We start from the raw sequence: 23,246 nt of genomic DNA on the forward strand, positions 1-23,246 counted from the left end.
CCTACGCCCAAAAGAAGTCCACGTACCAAGTTTCGTTAAGATATCTCAATTTTTACTCGAGTTATCGTGTGCACAGACGGACGGACGGACGGACGGACGGACGGACAGACAGTCACCGCTTAATCGATTTCTTTTTTCATTCTGATCATTTATGTATACATTTGTCTATATCTATCTCGATTCGTTTTGCCTGTTACAAACAACCGTTATGTGGACAAAGTTATAATACCCTTGTGCACAAGTGCGCTCGGGTATAAAAATGACCTTGCAACTTCTGCATTTGGGAAGCAATCTTTGACGTTGTAATTAAACAAAAGTTTGTACAACCATATTTCTTTGGTTACAACTCCTTGATTTTTTTCATAGTCGGGTTAAAACTGCAGGCACAAGTTTTTAAATTGTATTACCTCGTTCCTTAAATTCTCATCCAAGTCCTTTTCGATATCTCAAATAATTTTGTACTTTTTTCTAACATATCTTTATCACCGAGCGTGTCTAATTTGTTGAGGAACTCGAAACGTTCATGAAGAATCCTCTTTCTCAGCTCACTCCCAAATGCGTCGATTACAGGCATAAAACTTTGGGTTCGAAATTTATTTGATGGTTTTTAATGTCATCTAATTTTTAAAAATATTTTTATTTATATGTGCTTTATTTTTATTTAATTTTTTAATTTAATATTCTTTTATTTATTATTTCGCGAAGTGGGTGATATCAATCTGATCCCTATGATTGTGCGACGCATTTTCCTTTGCTTACTAAACTAAATCAGCTATGTAGTACTTAAATTACGTTGTATTACAATGTGAATCCCCTTCGATTAGGATAAAAATAGCAACTTAATATGTCTTTGATTGACTCGCCTTCAGTGCCTCCTGCGTTTCTAAAAATTGTAAATACTATATAATTTTTTCACGATTTATAATTTTTTCCTTTCTTAGTTTCATTAGTTTTTTATGTGGCGCGCCAATGCAGCCTGTGCTTAAATCCGACCCTGGATACATAGCAATAATAATGGTAAAAGTAACAGCTATGGTAATGGTAATGGCAATGGAAATAGTATTGGTAATGGTAATGAAACTGGTAATTAAATAGTAGCATTAACGGTAATGGTATTGGTAAAGGCAATAAAAAAGAAAATGGTAATTGTAATGGTACTGGTTATAGTAATGGTATTTGTAATGGTAATGGTATTGTTAATGGTAATTGCAACGGTAGCGATTATGGTAATGATAAAGGTATTGTGAATGGTAATTGAAGTGGTAATGGTATTGATAATGCTAATGGTAGTGTTAATGGTAATATTTAGTAATAACCTGTTAATATCTTGTTAAATAAATATATTAAACGAAAAGTGGTCTGCATGAGACGGCTTCATGCCAGATACCTTGTTTTTTTTAACCAGCTCTGTTTCAAAAAGAAACAAGTGGCATTGAGTCTCATCTATTTTTTACCCATTTCTAAGAAACGAATAGCCAACTCTGCCTAATGGCGGGCGGTTTTAGTTATAAGCATAAAGCAAAATCAAAATAAAATGAGCATTATGGCCAATTTGCTATTTCATTCAAACACGAAAGCGTATAGCATCAGTATGCCTGTATGTACATATGTATGTGCATACTTAGTCATAAATGTAATCCCATACCGGACACACCCACCTACATACTCACGTTAATTATTCAGCCGTGATTCGCACATAATAACATTATTTGTCAAAGTAATCCATCACTAACAGGCAACTAATACAATTTCTTCATAGCCAATGCGATTACATACATACATACATACATATGTACATATGTGGCGAACAACTCTTTGCATTGTGCATACAAAATAGTTGAATGCTTTTGTATAAGTACATACAAATGTACATAAGTATGTAAGTATTTGCACATATGTATGTACATATATAGTAAGTATGTAGCAATGGATATATAGACATCTGTAAGCATTTTCCATGACTGGGCATTTTTCACCGCAGCCGAGTACACTTAACTAAGCACTTAGGCAAATATGTCTGCAGCAAGTGCAAAAATGTTGCATTGCATTGTATGCATGTACGAGCATGATAAGTAGTACTAGATGCAATATGGTGAGACACGTATGCACCAACGATGTTGTGAACAATTTCTATTTTTGAATACAAGTACATATACATATATGTACATTAAGGCGGGTCAATTTGTATGGCAGACTTTTTCGACTATGCGTGTATGTTACAGAAGGATTCTACTCATTACCCTAAGCAAATTTTCCGAAGAAACCACAAGTCTAATATCAATTTTGAGTTTCACGAATGGAGAAAATAGGTTTCTTAGCATTTTGCTGTCGTGTCGTAAAGAAGTTTAAAAACTTTGAATAAAAACGTGCCAGAAGGGGTTTTTGTATGGCCAAACTTGCATAGAATTACACATAAAATCCTTCTATCCTATAAGCGTATAGTTAAAGAAAAAATTGGCACGCCCTAATGTAGGTACATACATATGTATGTATGTGCACGAAGGCAAGTATTTAAGTAAGTAAGTGTCTGGAAATGCATAAGCATCTGGTTGCGATATATTTGATTACGTTTCAAAAGTTTTTAGCGAGTAAACATATCCATATTGAGAATATATACAGACATACAGACATATGTATGTAGGTGCATATGTACGTATCCATATAGTATGAAAATACATAAGCACTTATTTATGTAAAGAGTAAAAAATTGCGAAATGCTTGTGTCACAGCCAGCAAATTGAAAACCCGGCCACACATCCACTATCACTGCACCAAATCCATGTTGTGGACACTTAACAAATTACCTTGCAATGAGTGAACAAGAAAATTCACGAACGCTGGCCGCGCCACCACCACCCACTTAGCTGCTGTTAAGCGAGCGCATAGCATTTTCTGATTTGTTTCCCCAACCGCTTTGTGGTTATAAAATGAAATTAACTTTGAAATATGTTTGTATTCATAAAATCGATAATTTTGCAATTGTAAGTTAGTGAGTAAGTGAGTAAGTGCATATGTATGATTTCCTTTGCTCGAAGGTAAATTTATTTCCTTCACCTGAAGTGGTTTAGCATTTCCCGTGAAGGTCCTCAAAGTGCAAAGTACTAAATATTTTTCTTTACTTGTTATATGCAGGTACATACATATGTACAAATGTGTGTATATATGTCAGTATATGTATAAGTATGCACCCTACTGGGAAGACCCGAACTAGAGAATCAAATTTATAATTCAGCACTAGTCCTTTATCGCCAAAAAGGAACTAGGCCGTTAGTAACTAGATCCCCACCGTCCAAAAGGCTACATACTTTTTTAAGACTACATATCGCTAGCTAAGAGTGAAAAGTTCGCGAGCCCACTTCTTCTAAAAAGTTATATTTCGATGCAAGAAGCAAGAACCATTAAAAATGCATTGTTTTCCAGAATATCGAACTACCTTTTTTTCTAACCGTTTTTATTCTATGATACGCAAATTTGCTCAATCCAAATAAGCACAAAAAAAGTGATAAGTCTAAAAGAATACAAAAAACTTTTTATTAGAAATCTGTATCTTATGTTAGCATTTGGCCGAGCTTATCCTCTAATTTGTGGCCTGTGCCACACAAATGGAAGGGACCGTGATTATATTTTTATGAGTAAGTAGCGGTTTTTTATGGCGGGATACACTGGTAGGTTTGCCATTGCCTGCCGAGGGGCGATCGCTATTAGAAAAAAACTTTTTGGTTTTTAATTTTTGATCTTGGTCGGGCACTGGGCTTTATTAACCCGGGCCCTGCGGAATGGTGGCGCGCCCAGCTACATATATCTAATGTGACGAATCAAGGCGAATACATATAAGGTAGTATCGATTCAACAACAATTACTTGTATTTTATTTTTGCTTTTAGCGGGCCATTGTCAAATTTCAGCTATTCTTATCCGAATGAAAAAGGTCGACAGAAAATACAAACACTCTCACGTTTTCACTCACACGCAAGCGAAATATAAAATTTTGACAATCAAGCGCTACTCACAGCTGATGAAACAGCACCGCCTTATATAAATTCGCCTGGGTGATGAATTTAGTAGTGGTTTGAAACTATCGAAAAAGGGATGCAGGAGGCACTAAAGAGTTTTTTTCGTTCGAATATGCTTTCACTCACTTCACTTCACAGACGCTCTTTCATAGTTTGGAAAAACAAAACAAAACTTTGTATTACCGTTTTAACATGTCGCGTCTGACGGCATTGCAGCCTGGAACCTTCTTGAATCTAACAAACAATAGCAAGCGCCACTGGCACTGCAATAGGGGATAATTTCAATTTCCTACGACATCAATATGTTAAATTCGAATTATAGCGAACTAGTAGTGGTTCTAAATGAACTAGAAGCATACCAATTCAGAACTAGAGATTTTTCTCTACAAGGCATATACAGTTTTTATATGTTATTATGGTTTGGCTTCGTCTAGAGTCATTAAAAAACATTTTTCATTTTACTTTACTTTTTACTTTCACCCCCACTTATTGGTTTGTCTTATGCAAATCTATGGTAGCAGTTCTTAAATTTCTAGAATTTTTCACTTTCATGTTATCGACAACTTGAATAGAATGCAGCTGGAAGCAAGTAACAGCGACCAACACTTAACAAAAGTGCATATAAATATCCACTTCTTCGTACATACATTTTTCTTTATTTACTTCAAAAACTTCAAGTATTGACGGTGATACGTCGAAGAATACTTTGTAAAACTTTATGCATCACTAATTTACCAAGAAGTTACAAGTTTTTGAGTTGTTGCAGTTCACTTTTCTTGGGGAAAATACAGCCCTCCATAAGCGAATAAAAAAGTGTTCGTAAATATTGTATTAGGGTGATCAGACACAGCTTTCCAAAGTTGTCCCTGAATATACATATTTACATACATATGTTGCATGCTGGTTAGGATGATGCGGTAATGTGGATGTCTTGTAATGGTAGTAGTTGGGGTAATAGCAACGGTATTAGTAATGGTTATGGTTGGTTGGTAGAAGCATTGCCTGCGTATTGCCTAGGATAATTGACTCGGTTTTCCAAAACGATTTCCACCGGTTTTGGGGAAACTCTTGAATAGTTTTAAAATTATATCCTAGGTTATTTGGGTATGAACAGTATATCATATTTGATTCCAATAAATGAATGTTTGGCGCTTAAACGTTTTCTGCTTCTGAGTGTTCTGCTTCTTGATCTTGTGACACAAATGGTAGTGCGCCGAGTCGATATTTTCAAGTATTGATCCATACTCAGTACTGATTTAAAAAGTACCCAATGCTTTCGATACTCGGTACCGAAATGTTCAGATTTCAAATTGGAGCACACAACAGCTAAAAATATGAAATAAAATCTGCTCAGGTTGGAGATCAGGTGGAGATCCAAAACAAATTCCAAGATCCAATGTTTATTTTCAATTGTTCAAGTCAATTGGGGAACCTCTCTAACAAAAGGGAAAATTATTTGTATGCAAATCTGCGTTCTCCTCTTGAGAAACGATTGGATATCAATTTGAATTCAAATTTTATTCAACTTTTAGAAAACTGTTGTTTATCCACTTGAAAATCAAGAATTTCTCAAAGATTGGAACAATGTTTGCTTCGTGCATATTGGGTACTAACGCACCGCACCATAAATTAGTATTGGTCTTATATTAGCCATACATTAACAGCACAAGTTTTGGCCTTAGTCCTGAATTCCTACTGCTATCTCTAGGCATCTCTTGATATTTGTCTTTCAGCTCAGTTTGGTGTCAGAAACAATGCCGAGGAACTTCGCCGCCGGGGATAATGTGAGGGTCGTTCCATTGTCTGAACTGAGTTCCGTTTTGCTCGGTTTGACACTAAGGTATTTTATTTTTTGGGGACAACGAGTGTAACCTAAGCAGAACGCCCACTAAAATTTCGCTATTCATGGAAGGATAGAGGCCTGGCATTGAATCTCATTTCCATATGTTGATTTCTAGTAGTCCTACGTTGTTCAGCGCCACCGCACATAGCAGCGCAGAAAAGATACTCCTAGAGGTGTAACCCTATTTGCAACAGAGGATAATGTTTTTACCGAACCATTGGCTGTTGATATGATTATAGCTTTGAGCCCTGAACCAGCATATTTCACCGTCTTTGCTCCACTCTCGAATATTATTTAAACTCCCTTTAAAATCTTCCACACTATTCTAGCATTCTTTTCAGCCGAATGCTTGTATTGAGTAGCCTAGGAATTAAATGGATAGCCATGAAATTTCACCGATTTGGGTATCTTGTTTATCTTATTCGAAGTTTTAGTAGCCTTCACAGAACTACCAGCAGCTACAATTCCCTCCATTTCAAATGGAAATCAAAAAAATAAGGAAACTTGTATTTATGTACATGCATTAGACTGGATCAGCTTGCAAGCAAACAAAAAAAAGATGGACGCACTTTAAGATATGACTGTATGAATGCCAAAGATATTACGAAAAATGTAAAAAGGCGGACCCCACAGACAAACAAAAATGTTTCGAAATTGCCTTGCAAAAATACTTTAGACTAGGACTAGGGGTGTCCGGCTAACTTTTTTCTTTTGCACAATCTAATGGACATGTATGTATGTATGTATGTAGCTGCTTCTCAATGAAAAATAGCAAGCATATCCCAGATGTTTATTATTGTACTTGGCCAGAAAATATAAAGTTGTGCGAGAAAATTCGCTTGGCTCATACACATATAAATTTATGTATGTAGATACATATGCAAACATGCGCTAAGCGGAAACACTTAAAAAGTGCTTCAAAAGCGACAAGCTGCAAAATTTTCCAAAAATTAATTGCATTCGCGATAGTGGGCGCAGACAAACACATGTACATATGTATATATATATGTACATATGTACATACTTAGGAGCACACAAATTTAGAGCCTTCTTCTAGAGCTGGTATTTTTACCACGTTTTTATTGTTGTTATCGTTTCGGTGCGCTATAAATTAATTAGGACACGCCAAGGACTAACGAATTGCGAGCAACGTTTGAACTTAACTAGGTCAACGCCATTTACAAGTAAACGTCATTGTGGCGACTAACTAATATGTACTTATTTATGTATGCGATTAGAGTAACACAAACATACATACATATGTATATTTATAAGCATATATGTATGTATATGTATGTATGTATGTGCATACCATCTATCTATGTACAATTAGCGACACTTAGAAAAATATGTAGTTAATTTCCCTTCATCCCAGGTAGGTTGGTATTGATTATCAGCAAAATTGGAGAATTTCCTCTGAAAATAACGGTGTTTTGGAAAAATGCAAAAACTACGATATTTCCTTAAATGCTGGCTCCAAATTGTTGAAAGTTGGAATGTGAAGTAGATTTTTGACATAAAATTAGACAGTTATTCAATTTTTGCGAAATGGGCGTGGCAGCGACTACTTATGATGAAATACTGTATCTTAGTAGTCTCTTTACGAACATTGCTTAGAGTCTCACTAAGAAACCCGTGGAAATTTTTGAAATCAGGCAAGAACCGGGCCCACCTCCCTATTATTACTACTAAAGCTTCTTCTTCTTCTTTATTGGCACTGTAACCGCCAAAGCGATTTTAGCCGAGTCAAAACAGCACGCCAGTCATTTCTCTTCTATTCCAATTGACGCCATTAAGAAATGCCAAGTAAAGCCAAGTCCGTCTCCACCTGGTCTTTCCAACGCAGATGAGGCCTTCCTCTTCCTCTGTTACCAGCATCGCGACCCGCGTTGAACACTTTCAGAGCCGGAGAGTTTCTGTCCAGGACATAGCCTAGCCAGCGAAGCCGCTGGATTTTATTTCGCTACATAAGAGTTGATGCATGCGCATTATTAGCTCCTCGCCGTCGTACTTGAATAGCTCGGCTGGCAGGCCGTCAGCTCCAGCAGTTTTGTTGTTTTTCAGCCGCGTAATCGCTATTCGTAGCTCGTCATAGTCAGGCGGTGGGACATCGACTGGGGGCTCGCGTTCGTCTTCTCTTCTCTCAGTTCTGCTGTCATTCACTAGGGTGGAAAAGTGTTCCCTCCATAATTTAAGTACGTTCTGGACATCGGTATCTAGGTCGCCATGGTTGTTCTAACAGGAGTTTGCCCTGGTCTTGAAACCTCCAGTAAGTCGCCTAACTCTCTGATAAAATTGTCGGGCGTTTTTCCTGTCCGCCAGCATTTCAAGCTCTTCGCACTCACGTATTTCGGCCCCTCGCTTCTTATTGCAGCCAATACGTCTCGCTTCCCTCTTCAGCTCTTTATAACGGTCCCACATGGCTCGAGTTGAGCCCGATCGCAGCGTGGCCCTGTTGGCGGTATCTTTTTTCTCGGCAGCTTCTTGACACTCCTAATCGTACCTTCTTCGGCGGCGCTACTTAATGAGCTGGATATGTGGTTCCACTGCAGGCGTATGTCGGATTGTTGAAGAGTGCTCTCAGAGAGCAGGTGTCAGAGTCGAGTGGCGAATAAATTGGATGTCTGTTGTCATCGGCGTAGCCAGAATGAAATTTAGGGGGGCTCGACCCTATTAAGCTGGCATTTCAGGGTACTATTTTATATATATATAAGGAAAATTTGAAAGTTAGGGGGGGGAGGCTCGAGCACCAACATATTTTCAAGAGATGCTAATTAAAAAGTTAGATATTTGGAGGAATTTTCATACTTTTGCACAAAGTCTGAAATTTGGATTTATATGGTGTTTGTTAAGTAATCAGCTATACTATCATAAAAAATTAAATTTGGCTCACGGTGTGTATATAGAAATATATATAGCACATATGAACATATATATACGTATGTAGATATGCACCAAAAAAACGCTAGCTTTTTAAGAAATATCTTACACAAAGGCAAAAAAAAATGTTCATGCAGGATTGCAATCCCAGCTCTAGAAAGTCGACAAGTTCACTGGCTTATTGCCATCCTACAGTATTACATACTGATTTAATTTTTGCCAAAATAAAAATGAATAAAAACAACGCAAACAGTTTGGCCGTCAAGCATTTTTTGTATATACTTACATCAGCGATTTTTATTGCATGGCCATCCTGTTCCCATTTGCTGGCGATTTGCAACGTTTCGGCTGTCTTCTGCTGTATTGTCTTTGAGTCATCCAGCAGTGTTAATTCATAGAATTCTTGAATATCTGCAAAATAAGAACATGAAAAAATGGTGTAACCTTTATTACCATTGAAATTGTCCAATAATGTGCATATTAATAACAAACACATATTTATACGAACGTAATGTAAAGACATACTTAAAATCTTGTTGAGGAACCTTAAAATAAATATGGTTCACAGCCTCCGACCATCGAAAAACAACATTCGCCTCCTTCGGAACTTTGGATCATAATACAGTTTCGAAAATAAAAAGATGTTGACCAAACTTAAAATCGGCAGATCCCATATTCAATCTCGCAAACTCTTATTTGGGACACTATTATCAGTTATTAAAAGAAGAACAAATCTTAGTTTAATTTGCTTATTTTAAAACTTTTTAAAATTAAAGTTAATTAAGAAGTCTTCTTATTTATTTGAATTGTTTCTTTCTTACACTTGCGCAAGTCATAATTATGAGTTCACAATATCTAACATGCATATCTTACAGTTTCTAAAAATAAAATAAAATACAATTTATTAGCGTACCATGTAGAGTATGTATGTATGTACTATGTAAATGCTTTATAAATAACTTAAAGATCCTGGTCCGTGAGCCTCTGCACCACGCATCAGCCGCTCCTAGGAAACCGTATTAAGTGGTGGAAAAGGATTCTGCTTGGACACCACCAACTTGTTGTGACTGTATGAGATGTAGCCCTTGATTTTACCCTCAAAAATCAAATTAGCCACTATGCAATGCGTTTCATCGATGCTCACATCTGTTTCGCCGACAAATTGCAATGCCGCTTGAAATGCCCGCAAATCTAATTGATGCGTCTGTTTGATTATGTACACACGCTTGAAGAGATTGCGATAGACAATGAATTTCAATTTTTCAACCAACAAATAAATGCCGCATTTGATGAAGAATATCTCATGACGTTGTATAACTTCATCGAATTTGCGAACATTGCCCTCTTTTAAAGCGACAGCAAGTTCATGAAACTGTAGTAGGTCAAAACGTTCGAGGTTGTCCTTCTTGGGCAAGTAGCCAAGTAGCATCTTCACCGGCACCAAGTAGATTAGTATGAGCCGCTTGTTGCGTGGGAAATTGCGTGGACAGTTGCGCAGCGCAAATGATAGAAATTCATCGGCGCTTTTATAGTCTGAATCGAACATGGCCTTACGGCCTACAAAATATTTATATGTTATCTGTTCTGGCAATGGGAAGGAGTCTTTGAAGGTGCTGCTATCGATGGCGCGTATCAATGGCTTACACAAATGCAATTTGTTGATGCGGAAGTAGACTTTGAATAGCTGATTAACAAGGTTGAGCATGCCAAGGCGTTTAGTGTCGTCATCCGAAGATCTAACAAGCGAATAGATGGGCTAAAATTAATTTGCCTCTGAATGGCGAATTCTAAAGGCAATGAGACGTACCTATTATCTGCGGCGCATACACGGAAACAGCTCATTAGGCAGTCTGCGGCCTTCTCAAGAATTTCCCCTGGCTTGGTGCTGCTGCCAAGTTCTTCGCATTTTTGCGCTAATATGCGCAAATCCAAGCAGGTTGTGTACATTATGGGAAGACACCAGTTCTCCTCCTTCAACTGTTGCAACATTTTCACAACAGATTGTATGCATTGTGATTGTTGGCGATAAGCTTGCATAAAATCGCGAGCTAAGAGAATTAAACTGTTTTTATAGAAACAAATAGAAAGTGTATACACAGAGCATTGCTTTAACTCACTTTCCAAGCCCAAGAAATAGAGTACTTTTAGATGCGCACAAACAATCTCATCAATGGGCGGATCCAGCATACGTTCCACGGCATTCTCTGGACACTCCACATATAAATTACGATTCATTATATGCTTGTCTTTGAGTGAAATAAAAGATGCCATCGTCTCACCATCCGCCACAGACCAGGCGCGCTGCACGCCGCTCAAGTAATTTTGCAAAGTGCCGAACATGCTGATGCTGGTTGAGTAGACAAACAATTTTTCGGGTTATAGAATGAATACTCAAAAGGAAATATATAAATTAGTACTCACCTTATTGGATAATTGTGGATTTGTTATTAAATTCCATAAAAAAACGGCTGGGCAAACTTTGGCTGCAAATTTCATTATAAATTTGACATTTTGCAGATGAAATATACACACAAACGGGGAGATGGCACATAAAAATCGATAAGCAGTGTTAAAGCAGTGGCACAGTCGATAATGAAGTTCATCTTCCGGTACTGCTTTTGGTCACTAACCGATTCATTAAAGTGGACCCTGCCTTGCCGACTGCAGTTTCGTCGAATGTTAAATTCAAAATCAGACATGCAGAATTGTTTTTGTAACTACCATGGTTTTTCCAGTTACATGTTCCAATATGTACATATGTATGTACATAAATGCATTTATGCACGCTTATTCGAGTATTACATAAATAAATTAGCTTAGATATGTGCATTATACTATTTGGGTGAAAGTGGGATTTTTATAGGCTTTGCATTCACAATGGCAAGGTATAGATACATATATCGACGGTACTTTGGCAAAAGCTCGTATCTCAGAAATCAGTATTAACTCCTATCTCCTAAAACTAATTGACAATAAGTCTTAAAACACTATGAATCATTGGCCCATAGTCATAGTCGTAAGTAATAAAACTCATTCCTGTTAAAATAAAGTTTTAAGTTTAAAATAGATTTTTAAGTTGAAGTAGAAATACCCAAAATNAATGCATTTATGCACGCTTATTCGAGTATTACATAAATAAATTAGCTTAGATATGTGCATTATACTATTTGGGTGAAAGTGGGGTTTTTATAGGCTTTGCATTCACAATGGCAAGGTATAGATACATATATCGACGGTACTTTGGCAAAAGTTCGTATCTCAGAAATCAGTATTAACTCCTATCTCCTAAAACTAATTGACAATAAGTCTTAAAACACTATGAATCATTGGCCCATAGTAATAAAACTCATTCCTGTTAAAATAAAGTTTTAAGTTTAAAATAGATTTTTAAGTTGAAGTAGAAATAGCTTTAGGTCCATTCAATATCAAAAAAATGTTACGAATTGTTACTAGTACTTACAAGTTTTTACTGGAAATGCATTCAATAACCCAAAAAATGTGCAAGAGAGAGAGCGAATTCGAGACTATAACAACCCGAGAGAGCTGCAAATTCTTACAAGTAAAAATTTTACTAGCAGGATTTGGAAGGATTCAAAAAATAAGGTTATATTTCAAATTCAAAAGTAAACAAAGTGTTTAGGAGGATTATTTGATGAAACATAATTACTAGTTTTGCGTTCAATAACTTTTTCTGATAATTTTCTCTTCCTCTTAATTTTACTCCCTATTTTCCTTTTCCGCTCTCGCTGCAAGTACTTACTGGAAAAGTTCTTGAATGGACCTTTTTTGTAAAGATGAGAGAGAACCGGGCTATCCAATATGAAGAGAAAAAATTTACTTTAATTAGTTCACCCTGTGTCCTCTGCAGGATCGCGGATTTAGTAAGCCATTTATTTTACATCTTTTTTGTTCTTTTCAATATTAAATTTTTTTATGTATTTATAGATGTTGTGACCTTTTTAATTAACATTAAACTCCAAAAAATTTTATTAACTTGAAATAATTATGTGAAATAAACAAAAAAAATAAAATTTAATTTTGGTGACGGATTTTGCAACAACAACAACGCCAGGTTTTGGAAATGTCACTTTTTATATAAAAAAAAAACCGAAAAAGTAGTCTTAAAAAATTTCTCAAAAATCAACGCGATTTTTAGCCGGTTGAAATTATCACTTAATTAGATTAGAATTGTATGGGCTATAAAACTGTATACCCAAAAATGTTCTAAAGATTTAGGTTATAAAATTTTAATTTTGTTGAAAATTTGTACTGAAGTAGTCAGTATTTACTAAATACAATTTCGCCCACTAATCAACAAATATAATTTATTCATCCCTTGGACATGTACATTAGACTGGTTCAAAAAAACAAAAACGCCTTTTAGAGGTTGCTAATCGTGAATTTATATTTCCCATAACACAGGGGAAAAATCTTTCTTTAAGTTAGCATATCGGAATGAGCGATATATACATATTTTCGAAGGATATTGTAGGCTGTAAAAATAATCTCATGATTTTTCCACAAATTCCGTCCTCCAAAACTTACTCAAAAAATATATACAAAATTGAATGGTTTTTAAAATTCTCAGCAAAATGTTAAAACTTGTCACTTAGGGCCGTTAGCTTATCTATTTTAAAGTTTAGTTAAGTCATTAGATACAGTTTATAAAATATTCATTAAATATCATAAAATTTTTCTTGGACATTTTATAATTTTTACTTTTCTTTGAAAATAAAAATTCGCAATGAGCGATCTCTCAGTCTTAAAACTGAGGGCTACGCTTTTGACAGGCATTTTTTCTACTGTCCCGAAAATTTGAAGAATTTTGAAAGAAATTAAATATTTGGTCGATTTTTTGAACTACACCTTTTCCAACAGTATTTCAGAAAAACACAAATGTATTTCAGAAAAGGCCAAATGTATTTCAGAAAACCTCAAATGTATTTCAGAAAATCTCAAATGTATTTCAGAAAAACCCAAATGTATTTCAGAAAAGCTCAAATGTATTTCAGAAAAACGCAAATGTATTTCAGAAAACCTCAAATGTATTTCAGAAAATCGCAAATGTATTTCAGAAAAACACAAATGGATTTCAAAAAACGCAATTGTATTTCTGAAAAGGCCAAATGTATTTCAGAAAACCTCAAATATATTTCAGAAAAACGCAAATGTATTTCAGAAAAATATTTTTAGAATACAGCTATGCTTTTCTGAAATACATTTGTGCTTTTCTGAAATACATTGCCCTTTTCTGAAATACATTTGTTTTTTTCTGAAATACATTTGAGGTTGAATCATTTGCCTTTGAAATACATTTGGTTTGAAACATGAGTTCTAAATACATTTGGCCTTTCTGAAATACAATTGTTTCTGACATTGATTTTTCTGAAATACTTGCTTTTTGATGAGTTTTCTTGCCGAAAAGTTTGGTTTTGAAAGAAATTAATTTGGTAGTTTTTCTGAACTGTATGTAGTCTATTGTACATGCATATGTATGTATATATGAAGATAAAGGTTACACGTGCATACGGACATACATAATACCTATATACGTAGTAAGTATACATCTATGTATATACGGACAAACTACATATATAGGTATGGATTTTTACTTCCAAGTCTCTCATAAATATGTAATCAGCGCCATACTCGACGTGCCATAAAAACCCTAGTTCCTTCCACACTTGAAAACCACTTATCGTTTGTTAAAGCGTTACGGTTTTAGATTAATTAAAAAATGCTTTCGACTTTAGATAAACAAAAATAAAAATACAACCGTATAAAGTAAGTATAAACAGAAGCTATGCATCATCGTATCGATACAGATTGTTTAAGAGGTCGTTTCAAAATAATCCTAAAAGCTTAAGCGAGCATATGTACGTACTCGAATCAACAAATCTTATTCTAAACAATATACAGCACTTCACTTGAAAAAAGATGTAATTAAGTATGTGTATGTATTTTTAGTGCTCCTACATGAATATACAGTACAGTACAGTAATATACATAATATACAGTACATACATACATACATATGTATATATTACAAATTGGAACTCAAATTATTTTCAGTTATGTATATGAAAAATTAATGAATCGCTTAACTATTTATTCGATACAGAATCTGGACTCACGATTTTACGATCAATTAGGTCAAGTATTAGAGATGGGCACGGGGCTAAATATTTAATCCCGGTCCCGCCTATTCCGAAATTCAATTTTTATGTTCCGAACCCGCTCATCCCGACGTTTTTCAGAATTGTACCGCGGGTCCCGTGGGCCACGAAATCTATCACTAAGAAAAAAAATAAATAAAAATAATAATATAAAAAATAACGACTATTTTGTTTTCTTTGTTGTTCGTTGTCGTCTCAATAAAACATAAAAAAGTGCATATTTCATAAATCGTTTTTAAGGAAGATTTTCTAAATTTAATTTGCGGTTTTATGGGGAGTGTCGGGAAAGAATTTTGGTTCCGTCCCTGTCGCAAAATTTTTACAGACCCTCCCGATACCGTCCATCCTGGTCAATTTTAAATCAGCACCGTGGGTTTCGGTATCCTGCGCCCATCTAATAAGTATAAAACATGAAGATTTGAAGAAACAACGCGCCTTCTTTTGAGTTACATTTTTGTTTGTTCCTTCAAAAGAAGTTAAGTACTTATTATTGTTATTTATTAAAATTTTTCATTTTAAAGATATATTTAAAGACGTGTCAAAACTTTAAAAAACACATTCAAGCAACAACTAGAAGTCTTAAAAATTTTAATATTAAGAGGTTCTAAAGAAAAAATTAAAATAATTTGTTTTCTCCTAAGAAACGAAAAAATACCAAACGAAATTTTTATGGTAAGTAAATTTTAAGTAAATGATAGGTGGTCTTTTTGAGAAAAAAGTTTCTTTTTTCATAAAATCGTATTTTTTTTTATCATTTATCAATATTTTTCACTGTTATTAATCAAATTTAAAAAAGTACGAAAAATGGGGAAAATTAACCTTTGGAGCAACCAAAGGTCCATTTATTTGTCAAGCAGAAAAAACTTATTTTATTCCCAAGTTAATGCTCGATATACCATCGGACTATCTGCGTGATTTGAAATGGATGCAGTCTATACTGCTAAAAAAAAGTATAGATACGATAGCAGAAAGAGGCACGAGTATTTTTTAGGGCTTAATAAAATATGTACTTTTCCGCTCCGCTCTCATTTTTAAAAACAAATAAATAAAGTNTGGTCTTTTTGAGAAAAAAGTTTCTTTTTTCATAAAATCGTATTTTTTTTATCATTTATCAATATTTTTCACTGTTATTAATCAAATTTAAAAAAGTACGAAAAATGGGGAAAATTAACCTTTGAAGCAACCCAAAGGTTCATTTATTTGTCAAGCAGAAAAAAATTATTTTATTCCCAAGTTAATGCTCGATATACCATCGGACTATCTGCGTGATTTGAAATGGATGCAGTCTATACTGCTAAAAAAAAAGTATAGATACGATAGCACAAAGCACAAAGAGGCGCGAGTATTTTTTAGGGCTTAATAAAATATGTACTTTTCCGCTCCGCTCTCATTTTTAAAAACAAATAAATAAAGTGGCATTGGGTGACAGCTGAACATTACGTCAAAATTATGTTTTTGTTGTTATTCATACTGTCACTATGCAAATAATAAGTTAGTCTAATTTCTCGCATACATATATACCGCTGGCGTAAGTTGAGTGGGGTTTAGTTGGTATGAGAAGAGATTTCTCGAGTCGTGGGGTATATCTCGGTATGCGGGCTTCTGCAGATGATTATATCATTGGCCTCCCCATCTGTTCTGTAATTTTCAAGTTGGATATGGAAGCAACGCGAATGGGTCTGAAGGTGAACAAGGATCTGTCAGCAATTCAAAAATCAGCGCATTTCCGTCTCTTCACTCAAATCACTGTTTGAAAGTTATAATTTCGAAAAATGGAAGACTTCGTTTATTTGGGAAGCATTAACTATAAGCATTTATAATAATCCCAGCATTGAAAGTTATAATACATCTGCATGTGGAATCTCGATTTTAGACCGGTACTTTGGGTTTATAAATATCTCCCTTTGTTCGAGTGCGCAGGTTACTTGACTGAGAACAAAAGTTATTTAGCCGGATTTACTTTTAGTGGTCCTGCATTGGCGCTATGTCAATGGGAGAAAATTTTTTGGAGCAAAATTTGTACCAGCAATAATTTGAAGCAAAAAAGTGTTTGTTTATAACGTTAAAGGTTAAAGAAAAAGAAGAAGAGTAATAATGCTTAAGGCCTGCGGAAATGGAGTTGCAAGCAGTATCCTAGATCGTATTAAAAAGATTGTTTTGCTAAATACATTTATCGATTGTGGGTGGCATTCATATCGTGTACTATAGGATGTACATTAGGGCGGGTCGAAAAAAATTAATTTTTCTCTAATCTCTTGGTAATAGTGAAAATATATTCTATCATCAGGTCAACAACAAGCCTGTAAAATATTAATCGTTTATTTGAATTGCAAAAGCACGCGCACAAGTGACACAAAGCACACCAGTCGAATAAGACGGATTCTTTTAAAAATTCAGGGTTCATTAAAAAGGTTTGGTGCATTTTATTAGATAATGAATCAGTAAATGCAAACGACAAAGTCAAATATAATCTTTGGCTGTCATTTAATTTATGGTTGCTCTGAAATTGATCTGTTTTTCAACGAAATTGTAATTGTTGCATTTAAATGAAGTTCACAGGAATTTTTGTTCGACATGTTTACTCTTTTTTAATAATTTTGTTATAATCTGTACGCTTTTTACTAATCAAATGATTTCTAATCTTGAACATCCACATTTAATTTTTGAAAAATGATCAAATTGGCGTAACCAAATCCGTTAAATATTATATAACAAACAGAAAACCTAAAATCTTTGAAATAAATGTCTTATAATTTTTTTCATTTTCACTTGGTTACTGAAGTAATGAGGTAATGAAAATTCATACCAGAAAGTTATCGCTATTACTATTACAGTACGATCAAATTACTTTTATTTTCCTCCATACAAAATCGACGCAGCCTAATGTACATGCCTATGTTTATATACATGCATCTACAATTGATACAAATAAGTAACTATGCAACCATCGAAGGTTACTCGTTCGCTGTTGCTGGTGGTTATGATTTTCCATTCAACACATTTTATACAATAACTACTAGCAGAATGACTTCACAATGTAAACATTAGACATTAGAATGGACCTTGAAAGTGTGTCATAACTAAGTATGCTCATACGGACAATAAACATCTAATATTTCCATTTGCATACATATTTACATACATATTCGTATGTACATATGCGCCTGTTCCTGCCTAGTTGTACATACATACATACTATAATATAATCCCTGCAAAAATTGTGCGACTAATCTCTAAAGAGAGTATTCCGAGATTACTCTCAATCGGGTACAATTGGGCATTAATTAGTCGCAACTAGTCTCATACGGGTACTAATGGAGATCAATTAGTCTCGACTCATCCCTTATGGGTATAATTGGAGATCATTTAGTCCCCAACTCATCTCCAACGGCTACTATTAACGATTTAATGATATGTACGTACTTAGTCAGTGAAATTTCATGTGCGGCGTTCGCACGCAGAGAGAGTATTCGCCTAACAAGACTGAGCACCCCGGTTCGAATCTCAGCTGGCGCAAATTTTTATTTTTATTTTTTAAAAGTGACTAGTCGCTTTTTATACCCGTTCGGGTATAAAGGTGAACAATTAGTCTCTTCATAGGACATGCTCGAACAAAAGCGAGCAGTTCATTCCATATAAAGAGATCAAAAGTGGTATTAGTCGCATGCTCCTTTGCGATTGCTCCCGGAGTCATCCCGGATTAGTCCCATTTTTTGCAGGGAATGCTTTTGTATAATTGTACAATTTTGGGTGTATGGGTGGGGAGGAGAGCGTTAAGGTACATAAACGCAGACACTTTCTACGCCTACACTTTACTTCGATAAGGACATATGTACTTATATATGCTATTACTATGTCCTTATCAAAATCCACCGACCGGAATAGGCAGCGCAGCGTGGCTATTCAACTGGCAACTTTTCTTTCTGGTATCTATTATCTAGATACATATGTATGTACATACATAAGTATATCATTAAGGACTATGCGAATAAAAGACATGTCAAGCGTTACATAGCCAACGGACAGATTCCCGCTAAACTGTCATTACACCGGTGTCTATTATACTTGTTGAAGTTGGAAAAATCTGACGCTGTTTAAACGCATTCTATTATCTATTATGCGCGAGCCTTTATGAATAGATACATTTTCATATACATAAATATGTACATATGTATGAACCTGTACTCGGCTACGGCAATGACGGCTCTGATAGGGTCTGCTTTGTGTTGATTTTCCCGCTCTGGATGAATGCAGCGCCGCGCTTTGGCAATTACAACACTGAGCTATTCAGGCATCCAACCGGTCAGGGACATCTCAGGGGTATTGGATCTGCATTTGCACAAGTACATGTGTGTAATACTTAGTCTATTTTTAGATAATTTTAAAATATGGGTGTGTATGTATATAGGTATGCATATGTACGTTAGGGCGGTTCAATTTGTATGGCAGATTTCTACGACTATGCGCATATAGCACAGAAGGACACTTCGTGTAATTCGTAGCAAATTTGCCCAAGAGACTATGGGTCTAAAATTAATTTGAAGTTTGCCAAATTGTGAATAGAGGTTTCTTAGCATTTTGCTGCCGTGTCGTAAATGAGTGCTTACATTTTGTATAAAACCCTACTATAAGGAGGTTTTTGGTATGAGGAATCCATTTTTTCACTTATCTTAAAACTTCCACCAGAGGGCGAAACAGTGAAAATTTTCCCATTTTCTTCGCAACCTGTTTTTGCAATATGGCAAAACCCAAATTGATTTTACACCCATAGTTTCTTTGGCAAATTTGCTTAGAATCCATGTAGTCATAGTCTCATAGTCAAAAAAATATGTACATTAATATGTACATACATACACTGGCGGCAGAAATAATAGACTCGTCGTTCTTTTAAGAATTTTGGCTATATTCCTTTAGTTTATTTTATATTTAATATTTTTTTATAAAAGTCAAGGTAGTTATACAATAAACATCATATAAATCCGCTTTTCAAACTTTGAACAAAAATAATGAAAATTCGATAAATTTTCACAAAATTTTCAAACTTTTTTTTCAGAATTTTTAGAAAAATGTTTGGTATGCAGCTTTGTAGCTCATCTAATTCTAGTAAAGTGCAAGTTTCAAGTGGCTAGAAAGCCATATAAAAAACTTTTCGAGCACACTTTGTATGTGGAAAAATGCGTGAACCCGTGCCAAAAAAAAAAATCTTTAATATCAACGGTATTTTGTAGCCAATTGAAACTTGCACTTTACTATATTAAAATTGAATAAAATATTTTTCTAAAAATTTAATAAAACGTTTGAAAATTTGGTGAACATTTGTCGAATTTTTATAATTTTTGTCAAAGTTTGAAAAGTGAATTTATATGATGTTTGTTGTATAACTACCTTGGCTTTAATAAAAAAAATATTAAACATAAAATAAACTCTGCCAAAATTCTTAAAAATACGACGAGTCTGTTATGTATTTCTGCCGCCAGTGTATGTATCTTCCCCACTGCCACTCGTTGCTAAGTATTTAGCATAAAAAAGTAGTGGTAAGTTATAGCAACAACAGCAACTGCAGGGTACAAATTATTCTTTTAATTGTACATTAGCTTCGTTATGCATCCGCTTAAGTGCCCTTAGCTGTCATTCTATTTACGTTAACGTCGAAGCTCTGGCGATATATGTAGAAGGCAGCTTGTAGGCAGGCGGTGTAAATATGTACAGGTTCAAGTGGCTGCACTTATTTGCTCGTACATGTCTATTCTTTTAGCAGACAACATCTGGTACGTATTTCGAATATTGATTTATATTTCAAATTTTTGAAGTGTAACATGCGATGGATAACTTAACATTTAGTTTCTCTGAAGAAAATGTTTCTGAATTGCTAACAAAAACAAAAAAAAGAAACATATTGAAAGAGTAGTGAAATATTTTATTTAGTTTGCTATCATGCAATATACATACATATTCACATACTACGAGTATAACGGTGGTGAAATGCAAAAACGCCCTAACTGGCATTTTACGACATTTTTCAAAAGTCCTCTTACAAAATTGTATGAACTGGAACCTTTGTTTGTATTCGCCAATGGAAAGAAATCATTCACAGTTTTTAAAGATGTCAGTGTCACAGTGACTGACTTGCGTTATTGGACACGGTCAAAATCGTTTAGCCAGTTACAGCGAAAAACAAGAAGAAGAATATACCGGTACCTATTGGGAAACGCAAAATGGAAGTGGTGTAACCAAAAGTCCACAGTGGCCGCATACACTTTCGTATTTTTGTCCGCCGAATCCAAATCAAATGCGACCAAAAATTTCCAACTTTCTACCCTCTTCGTTTTTCAATAAAAAAAATGTTCCTCAGTTTTTGAAGTCTTGGAAGAATTGAAATTCGAAGGTCATTTATGGGTTGAAAGATTGAAACGTATTTTTATTCAAAAATTCCGAATCCACAATAAAAACATGTATGTCCCATAAAAAAAAGGAGCATACCCAACGTTAATCTCCAGACCCACGTGCTTTGCATGTCTATCAAATTTCGAGAAGGCAGAACAGACATTGTGTTTATTGATACCGATGATGTCGATGTCAACGGCATAGGCTCGCAATTCCATGTTATTATAAAAACATTGTTCCTCAGCAGATTAGTTCCGCGCTTCTTACCTCCAGCTTTAGATTAAAGAAGTCGCACGACAGCGATTCGCTTTGTCTGAAAACTCGTCTGATATGGAGCGCCTCGGAGACACCTTCCCCTCTTCAGCTCCCTAGATCGGTGTATTTTCCGACGATAGCACCAAAGATCCCATCCTTGCTCGATTGCCATTGAAATCGCCTACCACGACTTTTATATCGTGACGAAGGCTGCGCTCATAGAACAGGTCCTCGGTCACCTCGTCCTTCTCTTCCGTTTTGATGCGAATTGTGGCGAGAAACTCATTAACTGCCATAGATAACAATACTCGGCGAAATTGTCTCTTTCCCACTACAAATTCGTCACCAAACTTGCGCTCCTCTACATGGCAGCTGCAGTAGACATCGCAAGGCCCCACGTGTGTTTTGCCTTGTCCGACCAGCGCATTTCTTGGACGACGGTGATGTCAGCCTTACCTTTCGCGAGGGCATTAACTAGCTAAGCAGAAGCTCATTTCCATTAAGGTCCGGACGTTCCAGGTGTATGCTCTCAAATAGTAGCGCTATACTATTCTTACTATTATCTGGAGATAAAAAATAAAATGTATCAATTCATCCAAAGAGTTAGATATACTATCACCAAAGCGCCACCCGATATTTCACAGTCTATTTAGCTTGTTTTAAATTTCAGGGAAGTACTAGAAAAAAAAAATTAAAAAAAAAAAACTAACAATTCCCGTGGCTAATTCACGAATCAAGAAAGTGCAAAACCGCTATCCAATTTGTACAATATATTGAATCAATGGATCAGTGGTTGAGTTAGAAATATGTATGTATGTATTCGTGAATGTAAGTACATGATGCACTTATACCTATGTACATATATCTATACCGCAACTGACATTTGCGTAACAAATTGATTGGTTACTATTTTAATCAAATCGTTTGAAACCTCGAATGGATTGAATTTGAAAGGCCAAACATTTGTTCAGGAGTCAGCGCACCAGCCGTGTCAAGAGATAAGAGGCGCAACAATGAACTTTAACAGCGAATGAAATTGACAGCCATCCAACTATGTATCTCTAACCAACCAACCAGCCAACCAGCCACCTACGAGCCAAATAAACAACATAACAGACAACAAGCAACACCTGAAACATTACAGTTATGCAGTCAGCCATATTGTGGATTGACCCAGGTTTGTAACTTTAGTAGCGTTTCACAAATATGTACATATGTACATATGTATGCATTTGTGCATCGTTTTAACCATTGATACTACGTCTATAAGAGGTGACCCAAATACTTGTATCATACCTACATATGTACGTACGTACATATGTATGTATGTATGCATGCACGTAATTCCTACGAGGTGGCCTCGTACATCAGCCCTGTAATAATGGTGATTGCCAGAGGACGAGCATACGTGGTTTGTTTGCATCTGGGGGGCAAATACCGAGGTGAAGGCAAAAGTGGGTGATAAATCCATAATCGATAAACTTATGTACAATGTCGTATGTTTACTATGCTATGCTAGGACTTTAGATATGGACAGTAGGGAAATAAAGACAAATCGATTACTGAGTGGAAGATCGACCTATCTCGACAGCCAGTTCGTAAACGCCCTATCTCAAAAAACTTTTCAAGAGCCCTTCGACCGATGGAACTGAATCGGCGTTATGCTTAGGTATACCATGCAAGAAGACGGTATATT

At 35.4% G+C, this 23,246-nt stretch overlaps 2 protein-coding genes across 3 annotated transcripts in view; both read right to left on the reverse strand.

The window, feature by feature from the left end:
- The window catches only part of LOC108364681 (uncharacterized), a 98,483-nt gene that overhangs the window by 69,401 nt on the left and 5,836 nt on the right, over positions 1–23,246 (reverse strand). Inside the window, exons 3-6 of the mRNA XM_017618463.1 lie at positions 10,853–11,082; positions 10,543–10,783; positions 9,831–10,471; positions 9,022–9,146 (exon numbers count right to left, since the gene is read on the reverse strand). Coding sequence (XP_017473952.1) covers positions 9,022–9,146; positions 9,831–10,471; positions 10,543–10,783; positions 10,853–11,082 — 1,237 coding nt within the window. The remainder of the gene's footprint in view (positions 1–9,021; positions 9,147–9,830; positions 10,472–10,542; positions 10,784–10,852; positions 11,083–23,246) is intronic.
- On the reverse strand, positions 9,628–11,271 carry PCID2 (PCI domain-containing protein 2). 2 transcript variants are annotated; one of them, XM_017618461.1, is made up of 4 exons: positions 11,157–11,271; positions 10,853–11,090; positions 10,543–10,783; positions 9,628–10,471 (listed from the first exon to the last, which is right to left on the reverse strand). In XM_017618461.1, the coding sequence occupies exons 1-4, from the start codon at positions 11,229–11,231 to the stop codon at positions 9,742–9,744; spliced, it is 1,284 nt and encodes a 427-aa protein (XP_017473950.1). In that variant the 5' UTR covers positions 11,232–11,271; the 3' UTR covers positions 9,628–9,741. The 2 variants fall into 2 exon arrangements, with proteins under 2 accessions (XP_017473950.1, XP_017473951.1); XM_017618462.1 differs by having other exon boundaries at positions 9,742–10,471; positions 10,853–11,082; positions 11,157–11,252.

Source organism: Rhagoletis zephyria, unplaced genomic scaffold (assembly GCF_001687245.7).
Source record: "Rhagoletis zephyria isolate East Lansing unplaced genomic scaffold, Rhagoletis_zephyria_1.1 Rzeph_scaffold_01632, whole genome shotgun sequence".
NCBI classification, from domain to species: domain Eukaryota; kingdom Metazoa; phylum Arthropoda; class Insecta; order Diptera; family Tephritidae; genus Rhagoletis; species Rhagoletis zephyria.

Bases quoted from the DNA above. Each gene is read 5' to 3' on its own strand.
- PCID2 (XM_017618461.1), bottom strand. From the start codon at position 11,231: ATGAAATTTGCAGCCAAAGTTTGCCCAGCCGTTTTTTTATGGAATTTA. The intron at 11,091-11,156 runs GTGAGTACTAAT...TTGTTTGTCTAC, and splicing joins ATCCACAATTATCCAATAAG to TCAACCAGCATCAGCATGTT. The intron at 10,472-10,542 runs GTACGTCTCATT...TTCGCTTGTTAG, and splicing joins GTATGCGCCGCAGATAATAG to ATCTTCGGATGACGACACTA.